At 48.6% G+C, this 12,058-nt stretch overlaps 1 protein-coding gene across 1 annotated transcript; it reads right to left on the bottom strand.

Annotated features, from left to right (window-relative positions):
- Positions 1-9,157: 9,157 nt before the first annotated feature.
- LOC137629358 (serine/arginine repetitive matrix protein 1-like) lies at positions 9,158-11,777 on the bottom strand. The gene is made up of 3 exons (XM_068360611.1): positions 11,646-11,777; positions 9,957-11,222; positions 9,158-9,283 (listed from the first exon to the last, which is right to left on the bottom strand). Exons 1-3 carry the CDS (start codon positions 11,775-11,777, stop codon positions 9,158-9,160), a joined length of 1,524 nt encoding a protein of 507 aa, XP_068216712.1.
- Positions 11,778-12,058: the final 281 nt, after the last annotated feature.

Genomic DNA, 12,058 nt, shown 5'->3' with positions numbered 1-12,058 from the left:
AATCCAATAGCAATAATAGACATAAATATATCATGCAGTACAATGGATAACATAACACAATGAAACTGGATAAAAACAGTAAACGTCAAATCAATAATTTTAAGGTAAATTTGAATGCATTTACTTTTAATTCATATCAAAGCAAACAAATAATACACAAAGCATTTTTAATATACCCACAAACAATGGACCTCAAGTGTGCATTGTGGAGACCATAATACATAAGTTAAGTCTCAGTACAATGTTTGCTAAAAGTGGTCACTTCCACTTCATGGCAATTCAGTGTGACATGCAAAATAACTTAAAAATCATAAATATCAGCAAAGATACTTATGTCACTCGAGCACCTTAGTGCAACTGGGAAAAAACGCAACGTTTGCACTGTGAAGCAAAAGTTTGAAGAGAATGGAAGTAAGAAAAAAGGAAGTGGGAACGGAGGTAAAATAGAGAGACATAAAGATAGGTCTACATGGTGCAGTGTAGTAACTATCATTCTGTGACTAATAAGCTTTTAAAGAGGGAAGTTTCTTATTAAAGATAGTACTGTACATGTAATACCATACCACTTAGTTTAATTTTTCATCCCTCAAGAAGCTGGCCTGAAGAATTTCCTCTTATATAATAGAATAGAATACATCTTGGAATCTGATTACAAGGCTAATCTAACAATCTTGGATATGTAAACTAACACCAGCCTAGGTTTCACTTGGTTGATGACTTTATTAAACTAATAAGAGGGATTAGGACGACACGGTATCTCAGGAAGGGATACATTTAAATGGATATTACAAGGATAATGGGGATCTGGTGATAAATGTAAAGCTAATGTCAATGAGTATGGCAGGTGGTAATCTATGAATATTTTGTTTACATGACCTGGTGTTGATGAGTATGGTCATCAACACTACAAAATAAGTTGATAAAACTTTATGACCATTTTTCAAGAAACAATTCATTCAATTTTTGCATACTTTATAATTGCGCAAACTTAAGCTTTACATTCATAAAAAGATAAAAATTGGCTATAAAATAAATATTTTATAAAGAAAAATATGACCTTCTCTAACCTAAAATGACCACTTGTTTATTAAGAAACATCATAAACAAATACCAAGGCACTTCCTCCAATTTTGGGGGGTAGCCGACATCAAACAAATGAAAAAAAAAAAGGGGACCTCTCCTCTCTACGTTCCTTCCTGCCTGACAGGGGACTCAACCGAGTTTGGCTGGTACTGCTACGGTGCCACAGCCCACCCTTCCCCGTTATCCACCACAGATGAAGCTTCATAATGCTGAATCCCCTACTGCTGCTACCTCCACGGTCATCCATGGTACCGGAGGAAGCAGCAGAGCCTACCGGAACTGCGTCACAATCGCTCGCCATTCATTCCTATTTCTAGCACGCTCTCTTGCCTCTCTCACATCTATCCTCCTATCACCCAGAGCTTCCTTCACTCCATCCATCCACTCAAACCTTGGCCTTCCTCTTGTGCTTCTCCCATCAACTCTTGCATTCATCACCTTCTTTAGCAGACAACCATTTTCCATTCTCTCAAAATGGCCAAACCACCTCAACACATTCATATCCACTCTAGCGGCTAACTCATTTCTTACACCCGTTCTCACCCTCACCACTTCGTTCCTAACCCTATCTACTCGAGATACACCAGCCATACTCCCAGACACTTCATGTCAAACACATTCAATTTCTGTCTCTCCATCACTTTCATTCCCCACAACTCCGATCCATACATCACAGTTGGTACAATCGCTTTCTCATACAGAACTCTCTTTACATTCATACCCAACCCTCTATTTTTTACTACTCCCTTAACTGCCCCCAACACTTTGCATCCTTCCTTCACTCTCTGCAGTGCATCTGCTTCCACTCCACCATTTGCTGCCGCAACAGACCCCAAGTACTTAAACTGATCCACCTCCTCAAGTAACTCTCCATTCAACATAGACATTCAACCTCGCACCACCTTCCCTTCTCGTACATCTCATAACCTTACTCTTACCCACACTAACTCTCAACTTCCTTCTCTCACACACCCTTCCAAATTCTGTCACTAATTGGCCAAGCTTCTCTTACACATCTGCAACCAGTACAGTATTATCCACAAACAACAACTGATTTACCTCCCATTCATGGTCATTCTCGTCTACCAGTTTCAATCCTCGTCCAAGCAGTCGAGCATTCACCTCTCTCACCACTCCATCAACATACAAATTAAACAACCACGGCGACATCACACATCTCTGTCTCAGCCCCACTCTCACCGGAAACCAATCGCTCACTTCATTTCCTATCCTAACATATGCTTTACTACCTTTGTATAAACTTTTCACTGCATGCAACAACCTTCCACCAACTACATTTAACCTCATCATTTTCCACATTGCTTCCCTATCAACTCTATCATACGCTTTCTCCAGATCCATAAACGCAACATACACTTCCTTACCTTTTGCTAAATATTTCTCGCATATCTGCCTAACTGTAAAATTCTGATTCATACAACCCCTACCTCTTCTAAAACCACCCTGCACTTCTAAGATTGCATTCTCTGTTTTATCCTTAATCCTATTAATCAGTACTCTACAATACACTTTTCCAACTACACTCAACAAACTAATACCCCTTGAATTACAACACTCATGCACATCTCCCTTACCCTTGTATAGTGGTACAATACACGCACAAACCCAATTTACTGGTACCATTGACAACACAAAACACATATTAAGCAATCTCACCAACCATTCAAGTACAGTCACACCCCTTTCCTTCAACATCTCAGCTCTCACACCAACCATACCAGATGCTTTTCCTACTCTCGTTTCATTTAGTGCTCTCCTCACTTCCTCTCTTTTAATCACTATCATTCTCATCTCCCATCACTGGCACCTCAACACCTGCAACAGCAATTATATCTGCCTCCCTATTATCCTCAACATTCAGTAAACTTTCAAAATATTCTGCCCACCTTTTCCTTGCCACCTCTCCTTTCAACAACCTTCCATTTCCATCTTTCACTGTCTCTTCAATTCTTGAACCAGCCTTGCTTACTCTCTTCACTTCTTTCCAAAACTTCTTATTCTCAGCATACTTTCCAAAAAAACTTATGTACAAACAGGTACCTATTTCTATTAATACTTCAGAGAGTGTACATCTTGTGTCATTATCCATTGAACAAACAACTACTATGTACAATAGAGTACAGTACTAAATAAGTAACAAAACCCATCTCTTGCTGTCTCTGCCTATTTTTAATATATAATTTTACAGATTGTGTGTAACATGGCCCCAGATGTACATAAATCAGGTTTTGACATAAAAACCACTTTGGTGTCAAGCAATCATCAAGGTATGGTTGGTTCTATCGACCTCATCTGTTGTCCCAGACTAGTTATTTGTTCTTGTTTGGGAAGCATATGAAAGCTCCGACTCCAACCACAGTCACCCTATCATCTCTATCCGAAATTTTAATCTTTATGCTTGCTTTTCCTTCATCTGGTATGACTATCAGCAAATCAGCGCAAGGACCAAGGAGCACAGTAACATACACAGGATTACATCTTAGTCAAAAGCAGGAGAAGGACAGGGATAACTGATAAACTTCAATACATAGCCACTGGGCCAAAGGACAGTCACATCGAGTGGGGCTCTGCGAGCAATTGAAACAACAGAATAGAAATGACTGGGAGAAAGTAAATATGATTGGTGTCGGTGGAATAACCAACAGAGGCTTTCCTGCTGATAAGGATGGTCTTGAAAACAGAACTCTCTAAACTTTCAACCATAAATCGTTCCTACATCAAAGATCAAATCTATTGAAGGGAATCATATCTTTAAAAAATTGAGCCATATGGCTGAGCATTGTTGCCATGAAGGGTGCAACAACTCAGGAGAACCCCTGAAGCTTCATTACAATATTAAAGTTAAGAAGATTGGACGTCCAGATGTAAGAAAGTGGGAACAGATGGACTATGAAAGGCTGAAATGTGGGTGCATCTGATATCCAAAGGGACAATGCAAAGGCCTTTTAGTCAAAAACCTCGTCCCTAGGGAGCCTAAGAATAGAAGCACGAGGCAATACCATGACTTAAAGTAAGTCTCTCATGTTAGAAATTGCACTGACTTGAGTACAGGGGAAATAATGTGCTAACGAACAACTATGATAGCAATAACGATTTTCATTCACAACTGAAATTGCACATTAAGAGTTAATGTATACACTCACAAGTGTACTAAGAGAATTTTTTAACTAAAATCCTATTAAAAATGATGGCTATGATGTGAAGCAAATCCAATTTTCCCAAAATAAAATAAATTTTCAAATACAAATCCGTCATTTACAATCAAATGTCCCACTTACCATTTTTCCTTATTTCTCAAGTCTAGCTAAAAGTACAAGAAAGTGAGGCCCATGGTACTTATCCCCTGCTGGAAGATAGCCTTACTCCTTTTTTAAGTATGAAATGATAGGTTCAGAATTCATTATGACCAAAATATGACAAATTCGTAGATAATTTGCATTTTTCCTAACTATACAAACCTTAGCTATTTACATGGGGTAATTACTTTGGCGTAGCTGAAATGACGAGCCATAAGAATTTTAACGAGGGTTTACTACCCCTCCGCTAGTTAGCGAGGGGGTAGGGAGGGGTAGCTTGCTACCCCTCCCCCCTCACACACACAGTGAGTGCTTCACTTTACTTAGAGGTAGGACTTATCCCGGGGGACAGGGCTGGCGGGCAAATATGTGTAAATAGCTAAGGTTTGTATAGTTAGGAAAAATACAAATTATCTACGAATTTGACATTTGTTCCGTAACTGAAATACAAACCCCGCTATTTACATGGGGTGACTTAACCCTTAGGAAGGGTGGTAAGTCCCTGCCATACTGGCTTAGGCTTGCCCGGGGATTCCATATTTGAGTGTTTATGTACTCAGACAATAGGGAATCCCTGATCCTCGCTAGCGGCTGTGAAACTGCTGCGGCTTACATAAGCTGTGTGCGAAGGTGAAAAGTGACTCGTCCTAGGAAGTTGACCTGGAGTTCTTCAGGTGGAAATCTAGGCTAGGACTCTCCCAATACTACCTCGTCAGGGTATGGGGACATGTCAGTATTACACTTAATACTAGGAACACAAGGAAGCATGGTTTACCTGCAGTGGTTTGAGGTCAGCTGTGCAGAGAACCCAGGATGCTGCTTTCTCCAAGGGAGGAGAGGATGAAGAAAAGAATAAGGACCAGACATACCTTTCCATTCATGCAGACTAGAACCGGGTAACAATGCCCTCAACCTTCTGCTACTTGTCCATTAAGGAGCCTGAGGTTTAGACCAGCTGTTGTGCAGCCACCACAGGGCCGATAGAAAACGTATCGAGCCTCCTGTGGGTCACGTCTTGCAGGTAGTGGGCTGTGAAGGTGGTCTGACGCTTCCACACCCCAGCTTGCAGGACCTGCATCACTGAATAATTCTTCTTGAAGGCCAGGGACGTAGCTATGCCCCTGACATCATGCGCTCTAGGGCGACGTGACGGAGAAGGGTCAGGATTCAAGGCCAGGTGTATTACCTTGCGAATCCAGGCTGAGATGGTATTCCTGGTGACCCTTCTCTTCGTTTTCCCAGTGCTCACGAACAAGGCTTGAACCTGGGGACGAACTGCAGCTGTTCTCTTAAGATACAACCTCAGACTCCTTACTGGGCACAGTAGGAGATGGTCTGGGTCATCTGTTACAGAACGGAGACTCGAAACCTGGAAAGAGTCAAACCGAGGGTCTGGCACTCCCAGGTGCTGAGTCTTGGCAACAATCTCAGGGACGAACCTGAACGTTACCTCCCACCATCCCCTTGAATGGGCGATGTCGTATGAGAGACCATGTAGTTTGCTGACTCGCTTGGCCGAGGCCAAAGCTAGCAGGAACACCGTCTTCCAAGTTAGGTGGCGATCTGAAGCCTGGCGTAGTGGTTCGTAGGGAGGTCTCTTTAGAGACCTAAGAACTCGAACCACGTTCCAAGGAGGGGGTCTCACTTCCGACTGAGGGCAGGTAAGTTCATAGCTTTGTATGAGAAGAGAAAGTTCCAGCGAGGAAGAAATGTCCATTCCTTTGAGCCTGAAGGCAAGACTTAAGGCTGAGCGATAGCCTTTCACTGCCGAGACTGAAAGGCACATTTCCTCCCGCAAATACACGAGGAACTCCGCTATTGCTGGAATAGTGGCATCGAGTGGAGAGACACCCCTTCCACGACACCAACCACAGAAAACTCGCCACTTCGCCTGGTAGACCCCTGCGGATGACTTGCGCAGGTGTCCAAACATCCTGTTCACAACTTGTTGCGAAAATCCTCTCTCTTTGAGGAGATGCTGGATAGCCTCCAGGCGTGAAGTCGAAGCGAAGCTACGGCTTTGTGGAAGATGTTGGCATGTGGTTGTTTGAGTAGCTCGTGACGTGGAGGGAGTTCCCTTGGAGGCTCCGTAAGGAGTTGCAGAAGGTCCGGAAACCATTCTGCGTGATGCCATAGCGGAGCTATGAGGGTCATTGAAAGGTTGACCGATATTCTGGTCTTGTTGAGTACTCTCCTCATCAGACAGAACGGGGGAAAGGCGTACACATCGATGTTGTCCCACCGTTGTTGGAAGGCATCTTGCCAGAGAGCCTTGGGATCCGGGACTGGGGAGCAGTACAGCGGGAGCTTGTGGTTCAGCGCTGTAGCGAACAGGTCTACCGTTGGGGAACCCCACAAAGTCAGGACTTTGTTGGCTACTTATGGATCCAAAGACCACTCGGTACTCATTATCTGTGTCGCTCTGCTCTGACTATCGGCGAGCACATTCCTTTTGCCCGGAATGAAGAGAGCTGCTAGTGTGATCGAGTGGACTTCGGACCATCTCAGTATCTCTACTGCAAGATGGGATAGCTGTTCTGAAAAGGTACCTCCCTGCTTGTTGATATAAGCCACCACTGTGGTGTTGTCGCTCATCACTACCACAGAGTAGCCCGCCAGGACTTGGTGGAACGTCTGAAGTGCCAGGAACACGGCCTTCATTTCTAGCAGGTTTATGTGAAGGTACTTTTCTGATTTTGACCACAGGCCTGAGGTCCTGTGGTTCAGAACGTGGCCCCCCACCCTTTCTTTGATGCGTCCGAAAACAACATCAAGTCCGGGGGAAAGGACGAGAAGATCCACTCCCTTTCGTAGGTTCTCGTCTGCCACCCATCACTAGAGATCCGTCTGTTCCGGTTGTCCCATAGGGATCAGGGAGTTCGGGGAATCATGTCCTTGATTCCACCGCGACTTGAGTCGCCACTGGAGAGATCTCATTCTGAGGCGACTGTTGGGAACCAGACGGGCCAGGGAGGAGAGATGGCCGAGGAGACGTAACCCCGTTTGGGCTGGAAGTTCTTCTCGTGTGAGGAAAGGTCTCGCGACCTTCCTCAGCTTTGCTATCCTGTCGTCTGATGGGAAGGCTTTGTGGAGATTGGTGTCTATGACCATGCCTAGGTATACCAGTCTCTGGGAGGGCTGCAGAGAGGACTTCTTGAGGTTTACTATGATCCCTAGATCTTGGCAAAGTTCGAGAAGCTTGTCTCGGTGGCGAAGAAGGGTTGCCTTCGAGTCTGCTAGGATCAGCCAGTCGTCCAGCTAACGGAGGAGACGGATGCCGATCCTGTGAGCCCATGATGAAATAAGGGTGAACACCTTGGTGAACACTTGGGGTGCTGTGGAGAGACCGAAGCACAGCACCTTGAATTGGTAGATCTTGTCGTCTAGGCAAAATCTTAAGTACTTCCTTAAAGACGGGTGGACTGGGATCTGGAAGTACGCATCCTTCAGGTCCAGTGTGCACATGAAGTCTTGTGGTCTCACTGCAAGCCTGACCGTGTCTGCCGTCTCCATACTGAACGGAGTCTGTTTGACAAACCCGTTCAGTGTCGAGAGGTCGATGACTGGTCTCCAGCCTCCAGACGCCTTTCTCACAAGAAAGAGTCGACTGTAGAAGCCTGGGGACCCATCCACAACCTCTTGGAGAGCGTCCTTCTTCAACATGGTCTGGACTTCTGCCTGTCCCTTTACCGATCCCATGGTAAGGGAGCTCAATGACACTGGATTCGCTGTCATGGGAGGTAGACATGAGATGAACGGGACGCGACAACCCTGACTGATTACGGAAATCATCCAGGTATCCGCCCCGAGTTGCTGCCACCTTGTCGCGCAACTTTGTAGGCATCCCCCCACTGGTGGACATGCAGGGGGACTGCCAATCCTAGCGTTTACGGCCTCGGCCGTTCCCTCTAGGATTCTTGCCTCCTCCCATGGAGGACTTCTTGCCCCTTCTGCCCTTGGCAGGAAAGGGCTTAGACACCTTCTGCTTCGCTGTCGTTGTCGTTGTCTTCCTAGTGTCCTTAGCTGGACGGTGTTGCTGAGCTGCTGGAGGTTTGTAAGGCCTCGATGAAAGGGCCTTGTGGATGAAGGAGTCCTGATTCGACTTCCTCCACCTCTCAGAGGCTAGCTCCACGTCCTTTGGCTCAAACAAGCTCTTACCGAAAACGGAAGTGTCTGAGCCTGCTAACATCAGAACTGGGGACCTTCTGATGGAACCTCTCAGCCACTGTGTCCCGACGCTTGAGAATCATATTGGCCCACAAGCTCGAGACTTGATGGGCCAGAAACTCGATGGTTCGCGTGCCTGAGAGTAAGAATGTTTCCAGTGCCTTCCTGGTACTTTCTTTGGACAGGTCCTCAGAACGTACCAGGATGCCCAGAGATCCCAGACAGATGTCCAGCCACGAAGTTGCCTGCATGGCGCACTTCGCAACTTTCTCCTGGCTTAGGATCTCAGGAGTCTCTCTCTTAAGAGAGACTCCCCCAGTGAGTTCTTCCACCGAATGGTGTACTGGAAGACTCAAACAAGTCTCCTTTAGGATTTCAAAGTACCTCCTTTGATGTACTCGAGGAGGAGGGAGGAGCTTGTTACCGGCACTGGATCTATTGGAGGAGGCAAGCTCAGAGAGCTGGCCCTCGACCTTGTCTCTGGCACTCTTCATCCCCTGAGACCAGGGCAAAGCTGCACTGGCCCTTGAGGGTTTCTGGGTGCCGTAGATTCGGTCCAGGACCGTATCCTTCTCTTCACGAGGAGGAATCTATGGATCTGGGATCCCATTGAGGTTCCTCATGAGGGTGAGGATTTGCCAGAACGCTTGCTCTGACTCCTGGTGCTCTCCTCCTGACGGACTGGCAGCAAAGTCTCCCGTCCCCAGAGGCTCTTCCTGGGGAGACTCGCGGACGTTCTCCAAAGGTCTATCTGGTTCCTATCGGGTCCTTGCGGAAGACTTGGGACTAGTCTTCGAGTCCTTTGGCTCCCTCCTAGGAGGGATGCAGGACTCCAGCAATGAAGGATGTAAGGCCTTCGCCACCTCTACACGAGGGGACTTCTCAGGAAGCGGCGGAGTTTCCCTCATTGGTGCGATGGGGGAACGGACCGGATCTTCCGGCTCTCCTGAGGATGGGTAATACTCATCCGCAGAGAGAAAGTCTGAGGTGGGGTAGGAGCCTTACGTAAGGACTTGCGAGGGGACAGGATAGTCCTTGGAGAAGTTGCCACATCTGGGACTCCTCTCTTCCTCTTCAGGGGGGAGGAAGTTGCCAATGATTTTTGACCCAAGTCAGAAAGCACAGGCTTCATTGCCTGCATAAGTGCTCTGACAATGGTACCAAACCAGGGCTGCTGGTTGACAGTCGCGCTGTCAGATACTCCCTCTGGAGGGAAGGGGATCGTTCGATCCCTTGGAGGAGTCGACACATGAGGGTTCGCCTGTTGAGAATCTGCAATGAAGGAAGAAGAAAGATCCTTCGACCTGTCCGGAAAATCCCCTCCTCCGGTGAGCGCGCTGTTCTGCGCTTGCGGGGAGGGAAGCGCGATGTTGACCTGTCCGCCTGTACCCCAGATGTAACTCGGGCGTGATCGCGTTGGCGATCGTTGTGGCGATCACACTGGTGATCGCGTGAAAAGCCCTGATCTGGATCGCGCGTAAATGAATCATGCGTAGCAGGATATTCGCGCTTGCTCGCACGCGCGTGAGTGTGGGCGTGTGAGGCTGAGGGCGCGGGAGCGCAGCAGGGGGCGCGGTCGCGCGTAGGAGATGGCGAGGGCCTTTGGCGCACAGGAGCTATCTTATGAGGAGGGGTAGAAGGCTGGATGCGAGGGCGCGCAGTGGGCTGATAGGCTACTGATGAGCGCGAGTGCGCGGTAGCATGCTGGCGCGTGTCTGTAACGACCGGGCGTGGGCGCGATTGTGCCGCCTGGCAATAGCGCGAGGGTGATTTCGCGCGTTGGCGCGCAGGCGAGAGGTGTGCAGGTTGTGCAGCTGCCTTAGGCGATCGTGAGATAGCCGGGCACGCAGGGGATCGTGGGCGCGCATCAGGATGTGGGCGCACAGGTGTGCGTTGTTGCGATGGGCGCGTAGGGCGCGCAGCAGGAACTATCCGTGTAGGTGTGCGCTGTCGGGATGGACGCGCATCGCGCGAGACTGGAACTGGGCTCGCAGCTGGAACCTCGCGTACTACTGGAACATTGTGCGCAGTTTTTATATTGCGCGCCGTTAGCAGAGAGTCCAGGGGAACCCGTGAGCGCCCGTGCGCTATCTTGGGAACCTCCTGGACTGCGCGCTGTGATGTAGAAGAGCGCTGGGGCGTTGGCGAGCGCGTTTGCGCTATAACAGGAACAGGGCAAGGTTGGCGCGCATCACTCTTAGTAGTATAAGAGTGTTGGGGGTTCAGAGACACCTGTGAGCGCCTGTGCGCTAACTTAGGTGCCTCTTGGACCACGCGTTTGTCATCTAGAGACACCTGTGAGCGACTCTGCGCTAACTTAGATGCCTCTTGGACTGCTCGTTTGTCAGGAACTGCTGGGCGCGTGTGCGCAGGCGAGCGCGTGTGTGCAGGTGGGCGTGGGAGCGCTATCTCAGGAACAGCTGATGGGCCCGGGTGCGCCGATGGTTGTGGGCGCGCAGGGGAACCCTGGCGTTTAACTGGAACATTTGCTCGCACGCGTGCAGGTGGGCGCCGTGGCGCTAAATCAGGGTCAGGGGCAACAGCAGGAGGGCGCGCAAGGGTAAGATGCACAGTTTTGCGCTCATTGCCCTTTTGCTCCGAAGGGACCGGTGTCTGTGCAATGACAGGTTTAGATGGCACGTGGCGTGCATCCTCCTTGAAAGGAGATGGCAGGACAGTATGTCTGGAGGGTGACTGGATACAAAATCCCGAAGGACGACCATCATCCGACGGGGATCGCGAACGATCCCTGGAGTGGTCTAAGGTGGTAGCTGGCAGGAACGGTGATCGGTGAGCTGTCTCCTCCGCAGAGGAGTGCGGGGATGACGAGCCGAAGAGGCGCCTCCTAACTCCCTTGTGAGGAGAAGGAAGGCCTCTACGGCGAAGGGGAGGGCGAGCCTTCCGCCTTGTACGCCCACGAGGGGCCATTGGATCAGAACTCTGACTTTCGTAGGGCCTCCGCATAGGAGTCTTTGTTAGTGAACTCCCCCGGGGGGGAGAATCACCAGCAGAAGAGACCGTAGGACTTAGTTCCTCCCTCGAAGGATGTTCGGAGGGGGAACCTAAGCCTTCAGCTACCTCAGCAACAACAGGCACAGGAGTTTGAGCAGAACCACTCGATGCTTCCGTCACAACAACGTCAACGACCGACAGCGCATCTCTCTCTGCTGTCGTCGGCGAATGTTTAACAGCCGCACCCAGTTTGATCATGTCAAACAGGGCTTCCCTGGAGGGCGAACCCTGAAGCCCCAAGGAAGCCCAAAGCTGTAATAAATCATTATTATTAACAGGAAAATCAATATTTAAATCCTCCTCTGGGGGAGGAGGGGCAGCTACCTCGCTATGGGAGGCAACTACCTCTCCGCACCCCGGGATCGGTCAACAGCAATACGGTCTACGCCATCACTCGCCGGCCTCTCGGGAGAGACCGCCCGAGTGGGAGCTTCGGAGGAGGAAAGGGCTATGGAAGAAGAAGTCTTGGGATTTTCTCT

This window comes from Palaemon carinicauda, chromosome 37, assembly GCF_036898095.1.
Source record: "Palaemon carinicauda isolate YSFRI2023 chromosome 37, ASM3689809v2, whole genome shotgun sequence".
NCBI lineage: Eukaryota > Metazoa > Arthropoda > Malacostraca > Decapoda > Palaemonidae > Palaemon > Palaemon carinicauda.
This window is presented reverse-complemented; position numbering and strand designations above follow the sequence as displayed.